Genomic DNA, 26,458 nt, shown 5'->3' with positions numbered 1-26,458 from the left:
AAGATATTGGGTTTTTGTGTGTTTTTCCTTTTTTTTTGGTGTTTTTAGGCCCCCCCCACTTTTTTCAGGGGGAGGGGTTAGGGTTTTTTTCCGTTCGTGTGATGAGAAAGCAGCTATTTGATTGGCTGCCAAACATTTATCATCAGTGATGTCACATCCTGTAGTTAAAGATGGGTTGGGTCTGAAAGAATAAATATAGCAGCTTAGGTTTGAGGTCCTTATGTTCATATTGTTTATAGTCAGTTGCTGGTCTATTAAAAAAAAAGTAGTTTGGATGGCTTCTCAAGTGTGTCAGAATTACCACAAGGAGTGTGAGGATGGTGTCAACAAGCAGATAAATATGGAGCTCTATTCCTCCTATGTTTATCTTTCTATGGTGAGCTTTGGGTATTTTGTCTTATTAACTAATGTAGACTTACTGAATTCTAGTGAATTAACCTTTTAAATTCAGTAAAATAATTGAATTTGCTGTTCTAATATTTCTTTTAAGTATCTTTATAGTTGTGATGTTTCATTATCCTTTCAAATGGATTGTCTGGGTCCTTTTTTATATAGTTTCCATGTTGGAGTTTACATTGAGACTGTGAAATGCATTCCCCACCCCCCAAAAAAAAATCCTATTCAGTACATTGGCCAGTGAGTGTCTTTTGAGTTACAGGTGACTTGCCCATAGTTGGGGTCTTTGAAACACCTGTGGTGAAATCTTTAGTCAAAACACAAATCCATGGCCATTCTTAGCCATAGCTCCATACTCTTGATCTTGTAACCTGTCTTTTCCAGCCAAAAACTTAATTGAACTTCTCAAAGTTTCTAAAATCAAATTGGGAATTTTCAAAATGGGTGGAGTTTCTTGCTTAATGAAGGGAGTTTTGTTCAGGTTTGGGATGGAGTGTAACCCTTGTCTGTACAATAGCAAGAAACTTGTAATTGATGGAATGTATAGAACACAGTGGAGAAATGTGTGCCTTTTTTAATCAAGTAAGGCTGACATTGGGTTGCTCTCTGTTGTTATCAGGAAAGTGCCCAATTGCTACAAAGCAATGAACATAAAGCCTAATTTGAGCAAAAGGAAATTTATATCTCACTCTTCACTGGTGCCTACTGGTCATGGCCTCAAATGGTGGACACTGCATGCTCCCTCTCCTGGACCACATGGGACTGGGCAAGACCATGAACGAAGCAGGTCAGCCCTCCTTGGGCTGTGCTGATCCTTGACATGTGAATAGGGGGTGGGGGTTTGTGGTGAGTTCAGATTATTGATTTGGACAAGTTTTTCAGATGTCAAATGTACATCTAAATTTTCCCTAATTTAGTGATCTGAACTAATTTGAGTTTTATCCTCTCACATTGTTTGTCTCTGTTACAACTTATTTTCTTGGAATGTCACAAGTTCTGATCCAGTACACAGACCCTCTAAAAGGAGGAGACTCATTGCATGAGTTAATTGACTAATTGTGCACCCTGGTCTTTCTGAATCACTTGTGGTGGAACAGGTAGCTTTTGGCACCTTGGTCACAGTATCCAACACTGAAGGAGGACCTGTCATGTGACTTCCTGGTTAATGCTTTGTATAAATTGAGATGTGGGCAGGAGGTACCTGAATGGCCAAGTAGCTCAAGCTTGGGTTTAAGTTGAGTTGCTCAGTGTGGTCAAAGACTGAGGTGATTCCATTCTCCACTGGCCACCTGTTGTCGACTTTCACCAGGTGAACTGAGTTAGGAAATATGAGTACTCTTTAAAAATGATCAAACTCCTTGGTTCCCTGATCCATGGTGAAATCACTGTACTGATGTTTGTTCTCTATCTTAATTTGGTATGATTGTTTAATTGACTCTTGTGCCTACAGTCCTATTACTTTGACCGGGATGATGTTGCCCTGCGTCACTTTGCTGAGTTCTTCAAGGAGCAGTCACATGAGGAACGGGAGCACGCTGAGAAACTGCTGAAATTCCAGAATCAGCGTGGAGGCCGAATCATCTTGGAGGACATCAAGGTTTGTTCATAGAATCAGGCCATTTGGCTCATAGTGTCTGTGCTGGCTCTTTGAAAGAATATCCAATTAGTCCCTCGTGCCCTGCTCTTTCCCCATAGAGCTGTAAATTATTCCTTTTCATGATTCTATACATAAAAATCTGTTCTGACAGTTGCTATTGAATCAGCTTCCCTTTCAGGCATTTCATTCCAGATTGTAACAATTCACTGTTTATATATGAAATCTCTATCTTCCCTCTGGTTCTTTTGCCCATTATCTTCAATGTGTGTCCTCTGGTTAATGACCCACCTGCCAGTTGTTGAGTTCATGACTGGACCAAATGTAATTTATTGAGGCTTATTTTCATATTGAATGATTGGTCCCCAGTGCAGCCTCTATCCAGCTTTCAGAATGTGGAAAATTTCTCCACAGCAGAGAAGATGTTTTCTCATTAATGAGCCACATTTTCTACATTATAACTGAACAGAGTACTTGTTGCTAACATCAGGGCAAAAATCAATTTTCTTCCACTCTCCAGTCATCCTCTTGTTTCAGGCTAGTTTGAGATTAATACTGCATGGGATGCAGATGGGAGCTTGAGCATTTTGTGACTTGAAAGACTTCCCTTTTCAGAAGCCAGAGCAGGATGAGTGGGGCAATGGTCTGGAGGCGATGCAGAGAGCTCTGCAGATGGAGAAGGATGTGAACCAGAGTCTGCTGGATCTGCACAAACTGTCCACTGAGAGGACAGACCCTCATGTAAGTCCTTAATGCATCAGTGGCATTTAGCTTTTGGGTTTATTTTTAATTTGGGATTGTGTAATTTAGCACTGTCCTTTAAAATCTCATCAGACTGAATGCAGCTCAATACTTTCCATTTCTAAATCTGAGATTTTTTTAAATCTACTGAAGGTGAGCATTAAAATCTGTCCTTGCAATCAATCTGTTTCAAGGGTTGAGATATCTTGGGCTTGAAGGGAACCTTCAAATGGATACTGACTTTAGATGAGGGACTGGGGCATGGCAGCATTTATTTTCAATACCAGTGGCTGGGAGGGCAAGGAGTTAGATCTAGTAGTCTCTTGGCCATATTTTGTAATGAGACCTTGAGTATTCCCCAGTTGGGAAGTGAGATTAAAGGAACCTAATGATTCAAGTAGCTAGCTTGATTTTTATTTTTCCCTTTCCAGTTGTGTGACTTCCTGGAGACCCACTACTTGGATGAACAAGTGAAGATGATCAAGAAGCTTGGAGATCACATCACCAACCTGAAGAGACTGGGAGCCCCTGAGAATGGCATGGGAGTGTACCTGTTTGACAAGCACACCCTGGGGGAGGAGTGACTGGACTGTTGTCCATGTTGCAGATATTCAACTTGTGTATTGAAGTTTTATGTTGCCATCTCTCTGAACTGGGAATGGAATTCAAAGTCTAAGATTAACTTCCAAACATTGTAGTTGAGTGTTCTTGCAGCTGAAATAAAACATTTTGATGTTGAACTGGTTCCTTTTCTTCAGTAATTGAGCACATTCTAACACCAATGCACGTGGCCTTGAGTCAAACAAAAAAATTGTAAGAAATAGGTTGTCACCGTGATAAAATCTGATTTGTTTGGGCACATGGATGTTTTAACCCCTTCCCCTCCAGAAGGCTTAATTTGGTTTTGTAACAGCCTAGGATGGCCATCAGGCCAAAATTAGATTTGTACCTAACAGCTTTCAATATTTGGTGTTCTGTAGTAGAGATTAAAGTGTAATCTGATTACAGTAAGACCTCTTCCTCCACATAGGCTTGAATCCCTTTTGGAGAGTGTGCATTTTTTTATTACTATTCGTTCATGGGATGTGGGCATCAATGGTGATTACAGTAGTTAACCTTCTGAATAAACAACCCCACACATTGCTGCTGACTTGTCCATTGTAGGACATGAGGGAAGTGTTCCCTGAAGCAGGTATTCAAATTTAAGTAGTTACAAAAATACTGGAGCAAAGTAAGACCAAATCTCCAATTGCTCCTGCTAGGGTTACCTGGCTCTTTCCTCCTTCTCTTCAGCCCATCTTTTTCTTCCTGTGCAGAACTTTGGTCCAGCTCCTGCTATTTGTTTCAATCTCAATTTTTATTTTCCAGTCTCTGTTCACCTCATGCACCTTTTATATCCTGGACCCCATAGCCTCTAAAATACTTCCATTTGCTGTTGCAAATCTAAGAGCCCCTCTAAGTTTCCCTTGCTGGATTCTGTTTCATTAAACAGTTCTTGCCCCATTCCCCTCTCCTTGCGAATACAATCTTTGTGTAATCTTATTTGGCCTGGAACCAAATAACACTAGATCCCAATTGCCAAAACTGCCACTTACAAGTCTACTGAAGAGTTGGAGAATAGAGCCATCTAATTAAAGGCTAAACCACCAACTACTTGGTCTGTTTAAAGCTTTAACTGAGTTTGCACCAGTGATGTTCAGGTTATTCTCACACAGGGATCATATGATCAGATCAGTCCATCGACCCCACTTTTCGTTGCTTCATCTTTCCTTCACTAGGTTCCACCTTTGATTTTTTTTTTAGCCTGCTGTTTGTTGTTGATCCGACAGTATTCTGATGTGCTCTGGAACACAAAATATCCACGGGGCCCCATCCTTCCCTGACCGGATTTAGGGAAATATCAGTAACTCCCCTTTCGAATGAGAAAATTCACCACTCGACTCTTTCCACTTGGTGTTTGACTGTCCAAAAAGTACAAGAGATTAATCATTGAAACAAGGGATTACCAAACCCAGGAAATACCAGATAGTCTGTTCACCACTGTCGCTCACTGTATATACAACCAACACTACACACAGTGTTTGCCTCTCACCGCAATCCCTCCCAACACCAAACCCGCCCCCCCCCCCAAATCCCTTCAGTCAATGGTCCACAGTCTCTTCCCCGTGGAGTGCTCTGCATTTTATTGTTTGTAAAATGTCATGATGACCAAAAAAGAACTCAACATGCCGTGGCCCCCTTCACTTTCCAGCCGATGTGTGTACAGATGCTCACTGACCCTAGAATTGATGGAGTATTGAAGGACTTGTGTTTAACACGTTCATCACACCCACTTTCCATTCGCCTGACTCGCTGTTGGTTGTTGTTCACAGGCTCTGATCTGTTTGGATGTTGCCTCAAACCCGCAGCTACTTGCCAAATAACCAACTCACGGATCCATCCAGAATTATTCAAAGACACTGACCCGCAAACAACAATTAAACCTGTGGTTCTGGATCTTTGAACCGTCACGATCAGTGACCATAACCGATGGGATGGGGGCAGATCCACCAATTGACAATTTGGTCCATTATGGTCAAGTGCCCGGGTGGCCCCGGAGAGGGAGCATGTGGTGTCCACCGTTACGCTTGATGCCTTCCGCGACCGCTGGGCACCGCAGGGTATAGACTGTCTTTCAGACATCAATAATAGAATCCGGAATTAATTGGGAAAGTATCCTGTTGTTTTTGGTGGCACTTGATGCTTATTTTGGTATCTTTTCAGTTTGATTGGACCATCCAATATTAGTGGTGCCCTGAGAGGGCCACTTGTGATGGTTTATGTTTGGTGACCCTGGGGCAACCCAGAGTCTCCCTTATTGGTCCATCAAAGAAAGGTCGATTATGGTCAAGAATATGGTCACGATCAGATTTTTTTTTCTTTGGAGTGTGGGATGGAAGAGCAGCCATGGTTTTTTTGCTTTTCCTTTTTTTGTGTTTTAGGCCCCCCTTTTATAAGAAGGGGAGGGGGGGTTGGTTGTGTTTATGTGCAGTAAATCAATAAACCCAAAATAAGTGTCAAATTATAATTTTATTACATCGATCCAGGATGCACTCCAGTCCCTGCGGTGCCCACCGGTTACGGAAACAGATTTTACAGTTTGAGGAAAGTCAAAGCAATTGGATCTTTATTGAATTGTCAGCCAATGATGCTCCTCCTTCAAAGTTCTGACTGGCTCTGGGTGTCATCTCCCCTCCTCTCTTTTCTTGATTGGTGTTCTGAGAGAGGATGTAATTTCTGATTGGGTATTGCCAACTGTCACTCATCATCTAGGCTGACACGCCCAGGATTAACCAGCAGTATAAATATGGAGCTTTGGGTGGCTGTTTTTCAGTTTCTTGCTTCAATAGAGTTGTTTAGTTTTGTTAAATTTAATTTAAAGATGGCTTCCCAAGTGTGTCAGAACTATCACAAGGAGTGTGAGGATGGTGTCAACAAGCAGATCAATATGGAGCTCTATTCCTCCTATGTTTATCTTTCTATGGTGAGTTTTGTTTCTTTGACCCCTTCACATTGGAGATTCTAATGTGACATTACAAAATTCTGTTTTCTCCAACTCATCTATTGCCTTTTCTCTAATCTGCACCCCCTCCCCCCAATTGATGGATGGTGAGTGTCTTTTTAAAGCTGTAATATAATGTGATTTATTGTACAGTCATTATCAAAATGTCTCCCTCTTCCTTGCAGTAGTTGCACCACATTCTATATCTTAAATCTCAATTGTTCACTTTCCTGGTGTCTGAGCTTTCTATTGAAGTTGTGTTTTGCAATACACTCTGCATTCAATGCCTGGGATTCATATTTCTTACCCTCTATTCTACATCTCTCCACAGTCTTTCCCCACATTCTCCTTGCAATGGCGGGGGGGCGGGTGTAATAATTTAAATTAGAGCTAGTCCATTTAGGAGGTAAGTGAGGAAGCACTTTTCCCCTCAAAGGTACTGGAAATCTAGAACTCTCTCCCTTGAAAGTCTGTGGATGTTGGGGATTAATTGGTGCTTTCAAGACTGAAATCTTTTGTTGGGTCAGGGTATTGAAGGATGAGTTGATGTACAGATCCATGTTCTAATTAAATCATTGAGTTGGCTCAAATGGCTGTATGTCCCACTTCTGTTTCTATGCTCTGAACCTTCACTTTTTAAGTACCAGCTTGTCCCTGTCTGTCTTCTCTCTCTGCCTTTGCTCTATTGGTGGTAGGGCCTTCAGCCATTTTGGTCCTACTCAGTGTAACTGTTAATCCCTTTGCCTTCCTACCTCTGTCTGTCTCTCAAAGCATTCAAATGCTAACAGTTTCTAGTCATGCAACTCTTACTGCTTGGTATCTGTTTCTCCTCTGAAATGCCTTGATGTTTAGTGTTGAAGGTGCTAAGTTAATGCTGTTTGTGGTAGTTGTAGAAAGGGGTTTGTTTCAAATTTCAGTCATGAAAAGGATGTAAGCTTTTATGTTCCTTCACTAATTTCTAGACATATAATTCAGTCTTGGGTGTGAAGATTAAAGTGAAATATTGTGTTGAGCATGTTCAAAGCTGAATTGGTAATTTTCCATTGGCCAGCTTCCCTATTGCTGGGAGTGAGATTATCTCACTGCCAGGTTAGTGAAGCAAGTCAGCCTGTGCTAGTTTTCAGAACCATCTGCCTACAAGCTCAGTGAGACTTGAACCCTTGACAGAAAGCAAAATATTGAGGTTGGCTTTATGTACAATACCCATGATGATAATTCTGATACCCAACTACTTTTGATCTCACCAGTCCTATTACTTTGACCGGGATGATGTTGCCCTGCTTCACTTTGCTGAGTTCTTCAAGGAGCAGTCGCATGAGGAATGGGAGCACGCTGAGAAACTGCTGAAATTCCAGAATCAGCGTGGGGGCCGAGTCATCTTGGAGGATATCAAGGTTAGATTTAATGGAGTGGCCTTCTGAATGGCTCCCCTTAAATGGACAATTTTAATTATTTCTAAAGCAATTTGTTCTAATGCACATAATTACATAGAATGTCCAGCACAGAAACAGGACATTTAGCCCAACTGGTCTATGCTGGTGTTTATGCTCCACATGAGCTGCCTCCCACCTTCATATTTCCCTATCATCACATCCATCTATTACTGTCTCCCTCAGTACTTCTCCTTAAAGACATTTATACTATTTGACTCGTGGTTGTGGTGGTGTAATTCTATATTCTTGGGACAATTGGTTCATGGCAACATGGACATCTGATTGCTTTTCACCCCTATTTTCCTTCAGTACTTTCTTGTGTATTTTGTTTAATCCATTAAGTGAACTGTCTGAGACCTGATTCCCTTTTCAGAAGCCAGAGCAGGATGAGTGGAGCAATGGTCTGGAGGCGATGCAGAGAGCTCTGCAGATGGAGAAGAATGTAAACCAGAGTCTGCTGGATCTGCACAAACTCTCCACTGAGAGGACAGACCCTCATGTAAGTTTTTAATGTGGGCCTTTGGGTAAGTTCGAGGTGGTGGAAATTTACTGTCCTTGAGCCGATTCAAAAGATCTTCATACCCAATAGCTTTGTTGGTGTCATGCTCAAATTTTATTGGGGAGGGGAGACAGGAAAGGGAGATTGCCCTACTGTCTGCATTAGAAGTAAATGTATCTGATCCCAGGATCTAAGCACTTAATAGAGCAAAGTTACTGTATAAAATGCATCAATCTAAAGTGCACCACTTGACTATCCTCCAGACCAAGAAGATTAAAATCCAAACCCTTGGAGAAGCTCAGATCTTCCTCCATCTCTTGCTGGACATAACTATTTTCCATCTTTTCTTCCAGTTGTGTGACTTCCTGGAGACCCACTACTTGGATGAACAAGTGAAGATGATCAAGAAGCTTGGAGATCACATCACCAACCTGAAGAGACTGGGAGCCCCTGAGAATGGCATGGGAGTGTACCTGTTTGACAAGCTCACCCTGGGGGAGAGTGATTGAACTGACTGCAGGGACAAAGCTTATTGTTCAGTACTCCTGTTTATAGTCTGAAGAACCCCTATCCTGTAGCAATGGTGACTTTGTGCTAAGAGCTGTGAGACCTGGGCTCTTGATGTGAAATGTAATAGTAACTGGAAATAAACTGTTACAGAAGACTGGGTTTTGGCTCCTTGTAAATTGAGTGATTGCTTATTTTTCAGATTAACATAATTCAGCTGTTGTAACAAATTACATTGGGCTATGTATTGGCTTTCGGGTGAGATTCTGCCCATGACATTTTTTCTTCTGGGGTCATATCAATGTAGTGACTTGGGTGTTGAGGGCCAATGTGTCTGCCTTGCGTGTAAATTGTATTTATGCAGTAAAATGATTACTGCTGATTTCAATGCAAAGAACAATACAGTAATGAGTTACTGTTCCTATTAGTACTGCATATTATCAACTGTTTAACTCATTAATGATGCAAAACCAGCTGCTGTAACATTTTGTTCCAATAAAACACAAGGAAAGTGAACTAGTAATTTCAGTCCAATAGGCAATTTTTAAAACAATAGTATCTGCCTGGGGAAGAACAATCCAGATGCTTTTTTTTCAAAGATGCTACAGACCTCAGTAGGTAGTTGGGGTAGCTTATGAAATCACTCACTATTACTCCTAATAAACTGTTTGTTTGGAGTCAAATAGGTCTCATATGGGGGAGTGCAGGTTCCCTGTTTGTCTATTTCCCTTCATTTTCATCTTCTGCCCCCCCACCCCATGTTAATCTCCCCCATGAATAATAAATTGGGTATGGTACAGAAAAAATAGCTCGAACTAAACTCCAGCAAACAAAATCTTCCTTCTGGGAGACGTAGTAAATGCACTAAACAACTAACTTGAACCATTAAGTTGAATAGATAAGGCTCCTAAACTCTTCCATACCACTACTGTTCCATCAATTCATAAACCCAATATAAGCAGCTCATCCATAAATCTATCAATTTGTATTTATCCCATTGTGCAGTTAATACTAGATTACAATTCTAAATTCTACTGGATCACCATTTCATTTAAACCAAGTTAAATAGATATTTTGCCTGAAACTCCACATCCCAATGCCATCAATTCATAAACACAATACAATCAGCTCCTCCATAAATGTGTCGATTTGCCTATAGTCCTATTGTGTGTTCCATACCAAATTGTAATCAACCTTTCCAAATCCTATGGGTTCTCCATTCATCTCCTTCACCCCTATGAATGGATTCAAATGTTGATGCTGTAGCTGTAATTATCCAGTGTTTCCAAGTGAAGTTTAGGAACTTGTGACTTGCACTGGGTGTGATAGAATTGCCGTCTTCAGTCAGTCCATGTTAATATCTTTATATTGATGGAGTAAATAAGGGGAAACTGATTCCAGTAGCAGACCGGTTAGTAACCAGCAAACACAGATTTAAGGTGATTGGTAAAAGAACCAGAAGTGACACGAAACTTTTTTCAGTGTTCTGATCTGGAATGCATTGCCTCATCGGGTGGTGGAAGCAGATTTAATAACTTTCAAAAGGAAATTGGATAAATACTTGAAGGGGGAAAGAGCAGGGGAGTGGGACTAATTGGATAGCTCTTTCAAAGAGGCAGCATAGGCACAATGGGCTGAATGGCTTCTTTCTGTGCTGTAATAGTAGGATATTATGATCTCTAAAGGCACTTTTGGGATATCAATGTCACCACATTTCATACGTTGTTGAGCCATAATTTTACGAGTCAGTGTGGATTATCTGGTAGCTTTGACTGCTGCATAGTTCGCACCTTTGAGGTGTAGTCACTGTTGTAAGGTAAGAAATGCGGCAGTCAATTTGCCTCCAGCAAGGACCCAAAAACAGCAATGAAATATTGACCTGATAATCTGTTTTAGTGATGTTAGTTGAGGGATAAATATTGGTCCAGATATTGGGGAGAACTCCGCTGCTCTTCCTCGAAATAGTGCTGTGGGATATTTTACGTCCACCTGAGAGAGCAGATGAGGCCTCGATTTAATATCACATCCAAAAGACGGCACCTCCGACAGTACAGCACTCCCTTAGTCAGCCTAGATTATGTGCTCAAGTCTCTGGATGATGACTTGAACCCACAATCTTCTGACTCTGAGGTGAGAGTGCTGCCACTGAGCCACAGCTGACACAAATGGAGATGTTTGTGTGGGTGACATTGCATTCAGTAATCTTCACTGCCTCTCATTCTCGCTGAATATCCTGAATTTTACCAAACAACATTTCATGAGAATCAAAACTAAAAATGACACATCCCACAATGCTTTGCCCAGTTGATGCCCCCATGCTGCCAATCCTCAGACACACCCATTCTCTATATTAGAACTGGGGACGATTCACACCATCCATGGGATGGAATTTCCATTTCTCTGACCAATGGATGGTTTGCAAATTCACTCAAGACAACTTGATTGCTTTGAATATTGTCTCAACATCACAATCACTAACAAGTAATAAACTTGAACAGATTATGAAAAGCCACTTCAGTGAAAATATCAAATTATTATCAAATAATTCAAAGTTATGATTCCAAGAGATTGAAACAAAGAGAAACTTTCAGATTTTTATTTCACTTTCAGATTTTTTTTTTTCCTTTTTTCTTTTTTTTAATTTTGTTAGGCCCCCCTTTTATAAGAGGGGGGTGTGGGGTGTGCTTAAATACTAAAACCAAACAAACCAAAACCAAGTGTTCAAATTAAAATTTTATTCTCCTCGTCCAGGATACACTCCAGCCCCTGTGGTGCCCACCGGTCGCGGAAAGCCTCGAGCGTACCGGCAGACACCGCGTGCTCCATCTCCAGGGCCACCCGGGCGCGGAGCATTCCGCGGAAGAGAGGCAGACAGGCCGAGCGACCGCCCCCACGGACCACGATCATCCTAGACCTGTGGATGGCCACCTTGGACAGGCCCAGGAGCAGGCCCACGCGGACGTCCACCGACCTGCCCGCTCCCCTCCTCACCGGGCGGCCAAAGATCAGGAGCGTGGGATTGAAATGCAGCCAGAACTTGAGGAGCAGCCCCTTCAAATAATCAAACAGGGGCTGCAGTCTCGCACACCCAGTGTACAGATGGAACACGGACTCCTCCAGGCCGCAGAAATCACAAGCGGCCTGGGTGTCCGTGAAATGGCGTAACCGCCGGTTGCACGCGACTGCTCCGTACGCCACCCTCCACCCCAGATCCCCGATGGAACACGGGAGGATCCCTGAGTAGAGAGCACCCCACTGGGAACCCCCGTCTCCGCCGGACAGCAGGATGGTACGCCAGGGCGTGTCCGGCCGAGAGACGAGGGCGAGGAAGACATGCGGCCGCCCAGCAGCGAGACGAACAGGAGCTGCGTGTCGGAGTTCAGGCCGTGCAGCTGGCGGAAAAAATACGTCGCCAGCGCACGCCATCTAAGAGGACGCTCAACGTACAGGTATCACCGCAGCGTCCGAAGGCGGAAAGTTGCCACCTGGGTGCGGACGCACACCAGCCCCTGACCGCCCTCCCTAAGCGGGAGACTCAGGACCGCGGCAGCGACCCAGTGTATCCCTCTGGCCCAGAAGAAGTCGACGAACTTCCTCTGAATCTTGGCGACAAATTCGGGGGGTGGGATCAAAGTGACCAACCTGTACCACAACATGGCGGCCACCAGCTGGTTTATGACCAGCACTCGACCCCTGTAGGATAACACTCGGAGCAGTCCTGTCCAGCGCGCCAGGCGAGCGGCGACCTTGGCCTCCAGCTCTTCCCAGTTCGCCGGCCAGGCTTCCTCGGCCGGGCCGAGGTAGACTCCCAGGTACCGGAGGTGCGTGGTACTCCAGGCGAAAGGCCTGAGCTCCTCCGGCAGGGAGTCCACCCGCCACTGACCCACCAGAAAACTAGACGAAACTGGAGTGCATCCTGGATATCCACAGGTCCAGGATGCTCGCGGTCCGTGGGGGCGGGCGCTCGGCTTGTCTGCCTCTCTTTCGCGGGTTGCTCCTCGCCCGGGTGGCCCTGGAGATGGAGCACGCGGTGTCTGCCGGTACGCTTGAGGCTTTCCGCGACCGGTGGGCACTGCAGGGGCTGGAGTGCATCCTGGACGAGGAAAATAAAATTTATTTTGATGCCTGGTTTCGTTTTATTTGGTTTTTAGTACTTAAGCACACCCTACACCCCCCCCCCCTTCTTATAAAAGGGGGGCCTAAAAAACACAAAAAAAAAGGGAAAAAAAGGGTGCTGGTTGGTGGGTAAAGTGATAGTTGAGTTATTTGGTATCATGGGGGATTTTGTAGTGAGAGGTTTGTTCCCAGTGCTGGTGTTAGTTGGAGTGGTTTGTTGCTCTGATATTTGGCAACAGTTTAGAGGGCAGAGATTTCCATGGAGAAGAGTAAAACCCACCCCTGTGCCCCAGAGAGTCCCTCTCCCTGTCCCTCCCTTTGGTTCCCATTTCAGTGTGTCTGAGGGGAGAAGTCTGTCTCCACTGCAGACTGTGATGGTGCAGTGTGGAGAGCAGAACCTGCTGGTGAGGGTAGACATGGATTTATTTAGAACCAGGCACCTGATTAAAGCTGCTGACCTGACCCTGGAGACAGCAGGTTATCGGCCAACTGGGATCTACTCTCAGAACCACACTGTCCTCTTTGACTATGGGCTCCATGAATGTGGCAGCAGATTGCAGGTAATGTGATTCCTCAACTCTTGCTCCAATTTCACTGTGTAGATTACTGCCCACTCTGAACTCATTAACATCGGGTGAAACTCCAGCCACTGAGGAGATCCCTGAATGAAATCTGTGTATAAATTTTTGCCCACTGTGAAGTATCACCCTGTGTGAAACTACTTCTTTATGTTGACATGTCAATCTTCGCTTTATATTTAAAAAGAACTTCAACTTGTCACTGAGGGACTGCATCTTTCTTAAATGGGTCATTGCCGCTCTCTAACTCTGAGATTCAATTCTATTGACCTTGAACCTTCACCTGCATTTCTCCAAACCACTCTGTTCTTTTGTGCCTCAATTGATTTATCTTTTCCGTTCCTTCCTGTGGATATTCAGGCCTGTTGCCTCAACTTGTGGTCAATGAATGTTCAGTGTGGAAGTTCCTGTTGAGACTTCCCTTGAAAGATGAAACAAGTGGAACAATAATTGGGATACACTGTATTGAAGGGGAACTCCACTTTTGGTTGTTACACCTGCCAATACGATTGATTCCACGGACACAGATGAGATTTAAATGTGATGTTGTGTTTTGTGCTCCATATCAGGGGTAACTTGAGCCCCTTTAGGTGAAAGCTCTAATCTATATGGGAAAGAATGCTCATCAAATCTGGCAGTGCCAATCATTTCAGGGGTTTCTGACTGCAGGCCTGAAGTCCCCTGTAATAGAAGGTGGACTGAGCAGAGTAACAGAGGCTGCTCCAGGCAACTTCAACCAATGGTGGAGCTGCTTCAATCATGTGTCATTGAGGAGCAGCTGAAACCCCTTAAACTTCTGCTTAACAGGGTAGGAAAATGACCAGAAATAGCTTTTGTTCAATGAGACCAGCTCTTCATTCCTTAACCTGATGTCTTTCAGATGGCTGGCGATTTCCTGGTCGACACCACCCACCTGAACCACACCCCAAATGCTCGTGGATCTGTTATTGTGAGAACTAATGGAGCAGTCATTCCCATTGAGTGCCACTATTTCAGGTAAGAATCTTTACTCTATTGCAAATAAGGTCTACAGCAGGTGCAGTTCTGTGAAGTTGTCCTGAAATTACTGTACTGTCCTTTCAGGAAGGGCAATGTGAGCAGTGACCCTATCAAGCCCACCTGGATCCCATTCAGCTCGACCAAGTCTGGAGAAGGGCTTCTGTCATTCTCACTGCGTCTTATGAACGGTATGTGATGGGTGGATGGGGAGTGCTTTTCTGTCGTCTCCCACTGGGAGTTACACCCACTGTCTCCAACCCTTTTCCTCTTGTACTTCAGATGACTGGTTTACAGAGCGCACCTCGACTGTCTACTACCTGGGTGACCTCATTCACATTGAGGCCTCTGTTTCAATGACCAACCACATGCCCTTGAAGCTCTACATTGACAGCTGTGCAGCTACATTGAGCCCAGACAAGGATTCCACCCCAAGATACAACATCATTGACTCCCATGGGTAAGGAGCTCTCTGCTTTCTCCAGCTGGTTCTGTCTCAATCGGTTCACTTAATTCACTTTGTCCCTTTTTAAATCTTTCTTCAGTTGCCTCCTGGACAGCAAAGCTGAGGACTCCTTTTCAACCTTTGTGTTGCCAAGAGGTGAACGTGAGCTGGACAAACTCCAGTTTGACCTGGATGCGTTCCGCTTCTTTGGAGATGACCGTTCCTTGGTAAGAGGAAGCCAAACATTGGGTTCCCCATGTTGGGAGGAGGTCACGAAATAACAACTTGTATTGAATGTGTCCCTCAGATTTTCATCACCTGTCACCTGAAAGTTGCTGCAGTGGATCGGAGAGATTCCATGAACAAGGCTTGTACTTTCCAGAATATGTAAGTTCCCTCTCTCGTTCAGGGATGTGTTGATTAAAGGGTGATGGACAACCTGGTTGATAAACTGATTCTCTGGTTGAGCTGGACCCCATTGGAAGAATCGACCAATGACGTGTGTGCCTGTTGTCATCTGGGCAACTGCAGTGCCACAAGGGATTTCCTCGTTGATTCCACAGGAAGGAGGGATCTTGTATCTGGACCTGGTAGGACATTGATCCTCTTGATTGTTGGAGGTCACCCTTTACTCTCTAACTGGAATGTTTGATATTGCAGAGAGTGATGCTGAGTTGAAGTGGGAGGGTGAGGCCTCACTTGGACCCTTGGTCATTCTGGATCCTCATGTGACAGACCTGGCAACTGAGCCCCTTAATGAGGTTGAGCAAAGGATGCAGGAGAGGTCTCCAGGTGGTGAGTTGGCCGACTGCTAGTTTCCATTTTCCCCTCAGTATTTCCTTCACTAACCATTGGTTTCTTGTTGCTTTATAGGTGTGGCGTCTGAGGTGGTCCTGATCTTGGCCCTGACTGTGACCGCTGTCTCTCTGATCTCTGCTTCTTGGATTGCCTTATTCCTGAACAGGAAACACAAGCAAACCCAGTTTATCTAGTTATCAAATGACCAATAAAGCAGTGACCACTTGTATCTTCTCATGGCTGGTTGCTCATTTCTCACTGTCTCCAGTCAACGACACAATGAGTGCTCAATACCGTGTTAGTAACACACTGCACTCCTCCGTCAGTTCCTACTGTTAGTGAAATGGGTTGAAATGGGTCCATGTAACTAGTGGCAGAATGGCTGGTAATAGTGTATCCAGGCCCAGTCCAGGGATGGCTGCAGCAATGGGTGAAGGCTTGCCAGGCCCTCATTGTGCAGGTCAATGAGCTCTGAAGGGACAATGGGACTGGCCTGAAGTACTGGTGCCGGGTGGTTGACTGCACAATCATTCCCTTGGTGCTCTGTGGCCATTGATCACTCGAATCCGCACAAGGGCTCCAAACTCCTAAACTTTCCCATTTGGAGCTAATTGTCCAAACACCAATAGGATTGAAAGTGGGTGGACTTGAACTCTCTTCCAAGATTGAAGATCTCTGCCCCTGGTGTGAAGATCTTTGTTTTGTTGGGCTGGGGCTCCAAGTAAATTTCCAATGCCCAGTGTAAAGATTAATGTTCACAGGGGGCAATGTTGTGCTCATTGGGTACAGGCACAGAGTGCGAGGGACGGGGAGCCCAGCGGTTGTGATTTACCTCTGTTGGATTTGAATTTCACCTGTCTTCTCGTGAGCACAGACTGAAGTTTCGTTATCCTCAGCTTCCCCTCACGGCAGGCCCTCAGGATTGTATTGTAAGTAGTTAGTCCTATTTTTCAGATTACGTTATTGTTTATCATTCACTATATTTGAGGGGTGGCAATAGGAACAGGAGTTGGCCATTTAGCCCCTCTCGCCTGGTCCACCATTCAATGAGATCATGGTTGATCTGTGACATAACTCCATATACCTGCCTTAGTCATATCCCTTACCTTTTTGATTAACAAAATTTTAACCTGAGATAATAGATTTAACAATTGAGCTAGCATCAACTGCCATTTGTGGAAGAGTGTTCCTAACTTCTCCCAATCTTTGCGTGCAGAAGTGTCTCTTAACTTCATTCCTGAAAGTCCTAATTCGAACTTCGAGGTTCTGTCCCCTGGTCGTTAAACTGGCTGTGTCTTTATAACTTTACAGTGAATTGGGTACAATCCATGTCTGGGACAACCTTGCCTTTGAAATACTGAAATTTGTTCATAAAATGTTCTTCAGATTTAATAAGAGCATATTTGTTTATCTTTACTGAGCTGGGTTTTTCTTTTTGGTAAATCAGACATTCAGGGGGTCTATTAAACAGATGGGAGCTGTTAGCAGTAAACACCCTCGCTTCAGACAACATTCTTTGGCAGGTGGAAACCATTCCTCCATTTAAATCAAATCATAGTAATATTTTACTTAAGCTATAATCACTGAAGTTTAGTGTTTAAACATAGCAGGAGATCCAGGCTCGTTCTGTTGCAGTAGAATCACAATAAGTTAGTGGGAACTTTTAACAATAGCAATTCATTTCTGCTTACTACACACAAGGTGATTTTTCTTCCAGTGGAAACTGCAGTCAGACGGCCCCTCCTCACTTTCACTCTGAGCTTCCTCACACTATTGATAAATAATGTTAGGAAACATTAAACCCAATAGATGACAATACATTGTAGTGTAGTGTAGGGCCATCCTACCCTCTTCTGACTGTTGTCTGATTTACATGTAAACATTTCAGGGAGGCTTTACAAACTGGATATACTGGCCAGGACACCAGGAGAACTACTTTGGGGTATTTTTAAAATGTTGCAACAAAATACCATGTAGAAATGCTTCATGAATTCATTCTCAATGAAGCTTAGGATCTTACAGGACAGAAACAGGTGACTTTCCTCTCGCCCCCTCATCCAATTTAATGTTCCTCTGTTCCAAGGTGCCTCCACTATTATTCCCATTTAAAATAATTCATGGAGTCTGTGTGAACAACATTTTCGGGCAGAACTCTACATTGTCCCCTCCCTATAAAGATATTTTTTTGAACCGTAGACATGTATCTTTTGCCATGTTACATTTGAACCTAGGCGTTATAGAATCATAGAAATTTACAGCACAGAAGGAGGCTATTCGGCCCATTGTCTGTGCCAGCTGAAAAAGCTATCCAGCCTCATCGCACTCTTGGTCTTGGTCCGCAGCCTTGCAGGTGACGGGACTTCAAGTGCGCATCCAAGTACTTATAAAAAGCGATGTTGGTTTCTGCCTCTACCACCCTTTCAGCGAGTCAGGTTCAAACCCACACCACCCTCTGGGTGAAAAAAATTATCCCCAGATCCCCTCGAATTCTTCCAATTATTTGAAATATATGCCCCCTGGTTATTGGCCTCTCTGCTAAGGGATATAGGACCTTCATATTCTTTTTTTATTTGTTCATGAGATGTGGGTGTTACTGGCAAGGGCAGCATTTATTGCCCATCCCATTTGCCTTTGAGAGGGTGGGGGTGAGTTGCCGCCTTGAAGTGACGCAGTCCGCGTGGCCCCCAATAATTTTATACACCTCAATTAAATCCCCCCTCAGCCTCCTCTGTTCCAATGAAAACAACTCCAGCCGATCCAATCCTTCCTCACAGCTAAAATTCTCCAGTCCTGGAACATCCTTGTAAATCTCCTCTGCACCCTCTCTGGTCCAATCCCATCTTTCCTGTAATGTGGTGACCTGAACTGGACACGGGTTAAATTTATTAGTCCGCCTGTTCCCACAGGTCCCAGTCGAGTTTCTTCATTCCTTTCCTTGGTTCAATCCGTCATTCACCGATTGGGTTTATGACCGGTCACCACCTCCTGTGATTTCCCCAATTGGCTGCCCCTCTTCTCAGAGATTCTCTCGCTCCACAGACCACCTGCACTCTGTCGGTTCCACCAATCCGGGAAGCTTCACCTGTGATTGGATGAACTCGGTGACCCGGGCCCGTCATGGCGGCCGAATCTCCCACAATGCAGAGCGGCGGAGAAAAGGCCCCATCTGTGAGACAGGCCGCGCTGCACTCTGGGAGAATGTTCGCACATGCGCACATCACCCGCCGGATCAGTGACCGCTTCCTGTTGTGTCGCGAGACAAACTTTCCGTTTTTTCGGTTGAGAACGAGCGGTTTTTATTGTGACGGAAACTGACGTCACTTTTCCTTTGAATCGCGCGGTTTGATTTAAATAAACGGCGCACATGCGCAGTGTGGCGCGTCCCTCTTAAAGGGCCCTGGACCGGCCGAGAGTCCCCGAGCCCGGGGACAGGACCGAGAGACGGGCAATGGGATTAGAGCGGAGGGCGGCAGCAGAAGTTGGTGAAACCGTTAAAACAGCATCCGGTTCCTTGGCTTAATAATAGAGAAATAGAGCACAAAAGCAAGGAAGTTATGTTAAACGTTTATAAATCATTGTTCAGGCCTCATCTGAAGTATTGTGTCCAATTCTGGGCACTATAATTTATTGAGGAGGTCAAGGTCTTGGAGAGGATGGAGAGGAGATTTCCCAGAATTATACCAGGGATGGGGTTTAGTTGTGTGGAGAGACTCGAGAACCTGGGATTGTTCTGCTTCGAGCAATGAAGGTTAAGGGTAGAAGTAATCCACGTGTTCAAAATTAAGAGGGGTTTTGATCGAGTCAATGAGGAGAAACTTCACCCACTGGCGGGAGGGTCGGCAACCAACGGACGCAGATTTAAGATAATTGGCAAAAGAACTAGAAGGGAAATAAGGAGATTTTTTACACAGCGAATTGTTATGATCTGGAACGCACTGCCTCAAAGGATGGTGGAGCTCGATTCAATCGTAACTTTAAAAGGAAAATTGGATAAATACTTGAAAAGGTAAAAATTACAAAGTTTATGGGTAAAGAGCACGGGAATGGGAGTAATCGGTTACATCCTTCAAAGAGCTGGCCACTGCACGATGGGTCGAATGGCCTCCTGTGCTGTGAGATTCTAGGATTGTATATTTTCCATATATTTGTTTCTGTAAGAAGGACAATGGCAGGCTGTCTGAGCAAAGCAGATGTTCAAAAGGTCCAAACACACGAGGCATCAAAGAATCAGGTGTAGATTTCAGCCCAAAGATGTTTTTTCTGCTCCAGTCATCAGCACAACACAGACCCCTGAAACACAACCAGTCACTCCTTCCAATATCACAGAGCCAGAAACAGACCAGCTCTCAGTTTGCTTAAGAGTGAGTGCTGAACTCATCACATGGTGTCTGCACTAAACTGGCAATTAGAATCTCCTAATCACTTGGCTGTTTGTTAATACGGTAAAAAATCAGATTTTAACTGACCTGCCCTTTTCAATCCATTTATTGATCATTCACAGAGTCCCAAAAGAGACCTCTCAGAGTGTCTGAATCAGCTGTACTAAAGATGATCCATTAGTTCTTCGCGATGAACGTGATGAAAACATCTGTCGCTCGTTGATTTTGGTGTCAGAGGGTTAGATATTTATCTCACGGTGGGAGAGAGATGAATAAGATGAAATAAAGCGAGTGTCTGTGATAATGTTTGAATGACCGACACCAATCCGTAATTTGTACAATGCTGAATGTTTCAATTCACAATGTGGATTTCCAATGGATTCTCTGCAATGTTAACACAAATCCGTTTGTTCCACAGGAGATGGTCGTGGTTCTGGTCACAGGAAATGTACAAATTCAGAAAATTTATTGTCTTGAATTTCTATATACTTCAGTTCCCAGAACGAATAATTACAGACTCTCTGGGGTACATTTTCCGCTTGGTGATCTGGTGTAAAACTGGCCTTGCAGATTGACCGCTCGTTATTAAAACCACCTGGGGCAGGAATTCTTCCTGGACGGTAACGCCTGACGGCCGGTATCGCTCGATGAAGCTTCCTCCTGATATTCAGTCAAGTCCCACTGAAGTCAAGGGAACTGAATATCAGGTTGGATGTGTGATGGGCGGCCTATCCGCTATCACCCACTTTGTGCTACAGCCCAAGACCATTCTGATTCCCATTGAAATGAAAGGCAGGGAAATTCCCGCGGTTTGTATAAACGGCGGGCGATCCGCCCACCAAATGACCTCCAGGCGGTGAAGACATATGTCGACACCTCCTCGTCACCGGGGCAGATTCGGTACTGGCGCTCTGGCATGAAACTGCCGTTGGCTCTGTGGGACTGGATAGACCCAGACCGACTGGAAGTGTACGGGGATATGCTTCTGGCAGACAGCATGGCAGAGTCCACGAGGAAAGGCATCATCACCCTTATCTCCAAGTGAAGCTTTCTTACATCGCCTCTCAGGCAAGTTTATCCTTGCTTAGATAAGGAGACCAAAACTGTACACAGTACTCCAGGTGTGGTCTCACCAAAGCCGCGTACAATTGCAACAAGACTTCCTTACTCTTGTATTCCAGCCCCCTTGCAATAAAGGCCAACATGCCATTTGCCTTCCTAATTGCTTGCTGTACCAACATGTTAACTTTCTGTGTTTCTTGCACCAGGACACCCAAGTCTCTCTGAACATGAATATTCAATAGTTGCTCACCATTTTAAAACATTTTGTTTTTCTATTCTTCCTATCAAAGTGAATAACCTCACATTTCCCCACATTATACTCCACCTGCCACCTTGTCCACTCACGTAACCCGTCTGTATCCCTTTGCAGACACTTTGTGTCCTCCTCACAGCTTACTTTCCCACGTAGCTAGCGTCAGAGATCTTTTTACACTCATATACATTGTAAATAGCTGAGGCCCAGTAAAGGCCGGTATCGCTCGCTGATAAGTCAAGGGTAAAAGCCGTACGAGGACATTGGTCCCAGCCTTGTTGAGGTGCAACCCGTCCATCTTGTACAGGTCTTTAGTATTAATCAAAGTGCACAATGACGCCCCCGGTAAAGCGAATATCTCCCCACAGATACTACCTGACCTGCTGAGTGTTGCCAGCAGTTTCTGGGTTTATTTTTGAGCTTTCACGATAGCAGTTTTCCTGACAACCTGCAACTTGCCTCAAGGGCGCAGCTTCAAGCACAACTTTCTTGTGCTCTTCTCACACACAAGATCACACTTTACTTTCCGACACATGCGTTTAAAATCTGCCGTTTCCACACACAGCGTCCTGCGCCACGAGAATTTGAAAGACCTTTCGCTCATGACCTGTAATCGCTCCTTTTTCCCCACAGGCGCTCTTTACATTTATCCTCTACTCGATTCAATCACAGGTTTCAACAGAACTATTAAGATCAAGGCGGAACACTTCCGATCTTACTGCACCGCCCCAACTTGCCAAATGTGCACCTTTCAACCGCCATTCGCAGCTCTGTATCGCTGCCCGTCACTCACGCAACTCAACTGCTGAGAGAAAAGAGCCAACAAGCAACAAAACAAAAACCAGTTCTTCAGTTACCATCCCCTGGATCACAAGATTCCCCAAGTAAATTTCGTGAACAATCGGGCGGCTGTCTTTCCAGAGACCAGCCCTGCTTTCGTCGTGTTTGTCTGTCGAGCGATCACACAGATCGAAATGTGTCGACTGGTTTCAAGGCACAAATGAACATTGGTGCGAATGGGACATGTGTCCAATAGAAACAGCGGTCGGAGCAGAACAAACTGAAAGGCGTGCGATCGTGAAAGTGAATGTTAGAGTCGGCAATGGAGCAGGAAAGTGTCCATGAAATAGAAGGAGGGAAGTAAAGACGGCCTATTGACTGTGGAAGGAAGAAAAAGCGGGGAGAAGAGGCGGGTTTGAACTGTGGAACATCAAGTACAGGCATGTGAGAGTGCTGGGATTTGACGGAATTAAAAGGTTTCACCAAAATAATATTATTTCTTGTGCGAAAGATTGATTTCTTGCTGCATTCTCTTAGCATATGTGGCAATGGAGAAAATCGGTAAATGACACTCTGTGGAGACTCGGATTCGCACGGAGGTTACTGCGACCACAACGCAGAGTGTTAACCACAAAACGATCACGACGAGGGACATCAGGTGTGGCAGTTGTGCCCGAACAACAGCAATGGCGCTGCTTCGAAAAGAAGGATTCTGAGCGATGAGGCCAAAACAACCAGCACCTCAAATTGTAGCAGCGGTGGGATTTAAACCCACGGCCCACAGAGACTGGGACCTCAATCCAGCGCCTTCGACCGCTCAGCCACACTACCATGTCACCTCTGCTGCCCTCAGAATCTGGGAACTGGTGATTGAAAAGCGGCTTTCTTACTCTGACCTTTCAGTCCAAGACTTTTGGTTTTACAAAATAAAAAGGCTTTCTTTGCACTGTTCATGCGACAAGGTGGCCGAGTGGTTACGGGAACGGACTGCTAATCCACTGTGCTCTGCACCCAAGGTTTTGTATCCCACCCGCGCCATTATTGTATTTTTTTAATCGTTCATGGGATGTGGGCGTCGCTGGCAAGGCCACCATTTATTGCCCATCCCTAATTGCCCTTGAGAAGGTGGTGGTGAGCGGCCTTCTTGAACCGTTGCAGTCCATGTGGTGACGGTTCTCCCAATGTGCTGTTAGGTAGGGAGTTCCAGGATTTTGTCTGAGCAACGCTGAAGGAACGGTGATATATTTCATAGTCGGGATGGTGTGTGAATTGGAGGGGAACGTGCAGGTGGTGTTGTTCCCATGTGCCTGCTGCTCTTGTCCTTCTAGATGTTAGAGGTTGCGGGTTTGGGAGGTGCTGTCGAAGAAGCCTTGGCGAGTGGCTGCAGTGCATCCTGTGGATGGTACACACTGCAGCCACGGTGCGCCGGTGGTGAAGGGAGTGAATGTTTCGGGTGGTGGATGGGATGCCAATCAAGCGGGCTACTTTGTCCTGGATGGTGTCGAGCTTCTTGAATGTTGTTGGAGCTGCACTCATCCAGGCAAGTGGAGAGTATTCCATCACACTCCTGATTTGTGCCTCGCAGATGGGGGAAAGGCTTTGGGGAGTCCAGAGGTGGGTCACTCACCACAAAATACCCAGCTTCTGGCCTACTCTTGTAGCCACAGTATTTATATGGCTGGTCCAGTTAAGTTTCTGGTCAATGGTGACCCCCAGGATGTTGATGGTGGGGGATTCGGCGATAGTAATGCCATTGAATGTCAAGGGGAGGTGGTTAGACTCTCTCTTGTTGGAGATTGTCATTGCCTGGCAATTGTCTGGCGTGAATGTTACTTGCCACTTATCAGCCCAAGCCTGGATGTTGTCCAGGTCTTGCTGCATGTGGGCACTGACTGCATCTTATCTGTGGGGTTGCGAATGGAACTGAACACTGCGCAATCGTCAGCAAAGATCCCCATTTCTGACCTTATGATGGGGGAAAGGTCATTGATGAAGCAGCTGAAGATGGTTGGGCCAAACACACTGCCCTGAGGAGCTCCAGCAGCAATGTCCTGGGGCTGAGATCATTGGCCTCCAACAACCACTCCATCTTCTTTTGTGCTCGGTATGCCGATCCAGTGGAGAGCTTTCCACCGGAGCGGCAGCTGAACGGATGGTCTCAATCTTTGTGACAGAATAGTCCAGGAGCTCCTCGCAATTTTTTTGGTGAGGGTAGAAGAGGCAGGGGGTGCAAGAAGACGGTTTGTGGTCGAGAAGAGATACAGGGGATATCTTTGGATTCCAGGATGATCCTGGAATAGTGAGCAGTTTTCTGTCTCACTCTGTTCAGAGAGAAAGAGACAGAGACCGACGCAGGAAAACATAGAAACTATGAGGCACATACACAGACAAACAGACACAGACACACAGAAACAGACACACATACACATGGAGTGACTCAGAAATACTGAGAGTCAGAACATGGATAATTTGGCTGATTTTTGATCGATTTCTGTCGCAGATTTCGTGAAATCTTGCAGATCAATTAAAATGAGCATAAAACTCGCGGTGTTCAACATCGTGGAATTTCAATTCACTTTAGAATTATTAATTCGACAAGGAACTTGTTGAATTTTGAAACGCAGAGATGAAACGGGTTGATGAATGACGGGATCTGAAGTCTGTCAGATTTGAACCTGCGCGCGGGAAATGAATGAATTTCGAATCTGTCACCTGAACCACCAGTTAGTAAAAATCACAATTGCTCTGCATCCAGTCCTCAAATAGTCTCCGTACAATAATATTCTGAAAGTGACAATCACCTGCTTTTTTTCTCTGCAGTTTATTTTTTGGAAGAAGCTCGGCGAAGACATAAAATTCAAAGTTGGAGTCTTATAAATGCTTCCTCCCCGTCGGGGAATGAAACCCCGGACTAAGGCGGGGCAACTCACCACGATAAGTGAGAAAGAAAGAACGAAAGAAAGACAGAGTCAGTTGTTCGTTGTCTAACAAAGAGATGGAAATGTAAAAGGTTCTTTCAAGAGTGGCCCGTAGAAAATGAAACAAACTGTCATCAAATAATTCGTTGAAAGAAATGGACTTATACATGAAGCATGTCGAACACCATATGGGATGAGTGTACGGTTCACGCAGTAGTTAGTACAGTGGTGCGTATCCCCGCCTGTCACGCGATCGACCAGGGTTCAGTTCCCAGTCGGGGCGATTAAACTTTCTCCGCCTTCAAAAGCTTTTCTCTTATTAATTTCCAATATTGGATGCGGAAGAACAGTGTAAAACTGACTCGGAGTTTCCCACTTTCCCCAATTTAATTTCACTGATATTCCAGCGGTTTTAAAATCTGCTCTCAGCGTCACTCTTCACCTCGATGTTCGACTGGCTTCTGTGATGGTGGGGATTTCGGGAGGAGGCCGAGATGGATCATCCACTCGGCACTTCTGGCTGAAGACGGTTTCTAAAACTTTGCACTCACGTGCTGGGCTTTACCATCATTGAGGATGGGGATGTTCATAGAGCCTCTTCCCGTGAGTTGTTTCATTATCCACCATCATTCACAAATGGGTGTGGCAGGACTGTAGAGCTTTGATCTGATCCGTTGTTTGTGGGATCGCTAAGCTCTATCTACACCATGCTGCTTCCACTGTTTGTCAAGTAGTCCTGTGTTACTTTCAGGTTATTGGTGTGTGTATGTTTGTGTGTGAGTGTTTATGTAGCGAGGAATGTGTGTGTTTGTGTATGTGTGAATATGACTATGTCTGTCTCACTTGTTATATTTGTAAACAATTTTACAACACCAAGTTTTAGTCCAGCAATTTTATTTTAAATTCACAAGCTTTCGGAGGCTTCCTCCTTCGTCAGGTGAACGATGTGACATCGTGGATGCGGAAGAACGATTTCACATCGTTCACCTGACGAAGGAGGAAGCCTCCGAAAGCTTGTGAATTTAAAATAAAATTGCTGGACTATAACTTGGTGTTGTAAAATTGTTTACAATTGTCAACCCCAGTCCATCACCGGCATCTCCACATCACTTGTTATATGCGTTTCTGAGTGTCTCTCTCTTCCTTTCTGTCTGTCACTTTTTCCCTGCTCCTCAAATATTTTTTATCTGGACCTTGACTAACAAAGAGATAGAAAGTAAGTCTTCTTTCAACAGTGGCATGTGGAAAGTTAAACAAATTGTCATCAAAGAAGAAGTTAAAATAGATTCACTGAAACATGCATCACTTTCATTGCTGTATGTGAGATCTTTCATGTCTGCGCCTGTTCCGAGACCTGTCTCTCTCTGTTTCGGGCTGCCCATCATTGTGGTTCTCACATCGAGCTGAAGCGTGAGGCAGAGA

At 44.7% G+C, this 26,458-nt stretch overlaps 3 protein-coding genes across 3 annotated transcripts in view; all 3 read left to right on the top strand.

Annotated features, from left to right (window-relative positions):
• Window positions 1–161: 161 nt before the first annotated feature.
• On the top strand, window positions 162–3,471 carry LOC137302083 (ferritin heavy chain A-like). The gene is made up of 4 exons (XM_067971768.1): window positions 162–376; window positions 1,847–1,993; window positions 2,606–2,731; window positions 3,163–3,471. The coding sequence occupies exons 1-4, from the start codon at window positions 221–223 to the stop codon at window positions 3,313–3,315; spliced, it is 582 nt and encodes a 193-aa protein (XP_067827869.1). The 5' UTR covers window positions 162–220; the 3' UTR covers window positions 3,316–3,471.
• A 2,658-nt stretch (window positions 3,472–6,129) lies between these two features.
• On the top strand, window positions 6,130–9,561 carry LOC137302082 (ferritin heavy chain B-like). Its single transcript, XM_067971767.1, has 4 exons — window positions 6,130–6,254; window positions 7,520–7,666; window positions 8,079–8,204; window positions 8,558–9,561. Exons 1-4 carry the CDS (start codon window positions 6,153–6,155, stop codon window positions 8,711–8,713), a joined length of 531 nt encoding a protein of 176 aa, XP_067827868.1. The 5' UTR covers window positions 6,130–6,152; the 3' UTR covers window positions 8,714–9,561.
• Window positions 9,562–13,243: 3,682 nt separating this feature from the next.
• The window catches only part of LOC137302245 (zona pellucida sperm-binding protein 3-like), a 223,962-nt gene continuing 210,747 nt past the window's right edge, over window positions 13,244–26,458 (top strand). The window contains exons 1-5 of the mRNA XM_067971897.1: window positions 13,244–13,387; window positions 14,286–14,401; window positions 14,489–14,592; window positions 14,684–14,861; window positions 14,947–15,073. Coding sequence (XP_067827998.1) covers window positions 13,244–13,387; window positions 14,286–14,401; window positions 14,489–14,592; window positions 14,684–14,861; window positions 14,947–15,073 — 669 coding nt within the window. The remainder of the gene's footprint in view (window positions 13,388–14,285; window positions 14,402–14,488; window positions 14,593–14,683; window positions 14,862–14,946; window positions 15,074–26,458) is intronic.

The sequence above is a fragment of the Heptranchias perlo genome, chromosome 35 (assembly GCF_035084215.1).
Source record: "Heptranchias perlo isolate sHepPer1 chromosome 35, sHepPer1.hap1, whole genome shotgun sequence".
Lineage (NCBI taxonomy): Eukaryota > Metazoa > Chordata > Chondrichthyes > Hexanchiformes > Hexanchidae > Heptranchias > Heptranchias perlo.
This window is presented reverse-complemented; position numbering and strand designations above follow the sequence as displayed.

What these genes read in the sequence shown, in the direction of transcription:
- LOC137302083 (XM_067971768.1), top strand. Translation starts at nt 221, where the DNA reads ATGTTCATATTGTTTATAGTCAGTTGCTGGTCTATTAAAAAAAAAGTA. An exon ending in CCTATGTTTATCTTTCTATG is followed by an intron (nt 377 to 1,846) that starts GTGAGCTTTGGG and finishes TTGTGCCTACAG; the next exon opens with TCCTATTACTTTGACCGGGA. An exon ending in TCATCTTGGAGGACATCAAG is followed by an intron (nt 1,994 to 2,605) that starts GTTTGTTCATAG and finishes TTCCCTTTTCAG; the next exon opens with AAGCCAGAGCAGGATGAGTG.
- LOC137302082 (XM_067971767.1), top strand. Translation starts at nt 6,153, where the DNA reads ATGGCTTCCCAAGTGTGTCAGAACTATCACAAGGAGTGTGAGGATGGT. An exon ending in CCTATGTTTATCTTTCTATG is followed by an intron (nt 6,255 to 7,519) that starts GTGAGTTTTGTT and finishes TGATCTCACCAG; the next exon opens with TCCTATTACTTTGACCGGGA. An exon ending in TCATCTTGGAGGATATCAAG is followed by an intron (nt 7,667 to 8,078) that starts GTTAGATTTAAT and finishes TTCCCTTTTCAG; the next exon opens with AAGCCAGAGCAGGATGAGTG.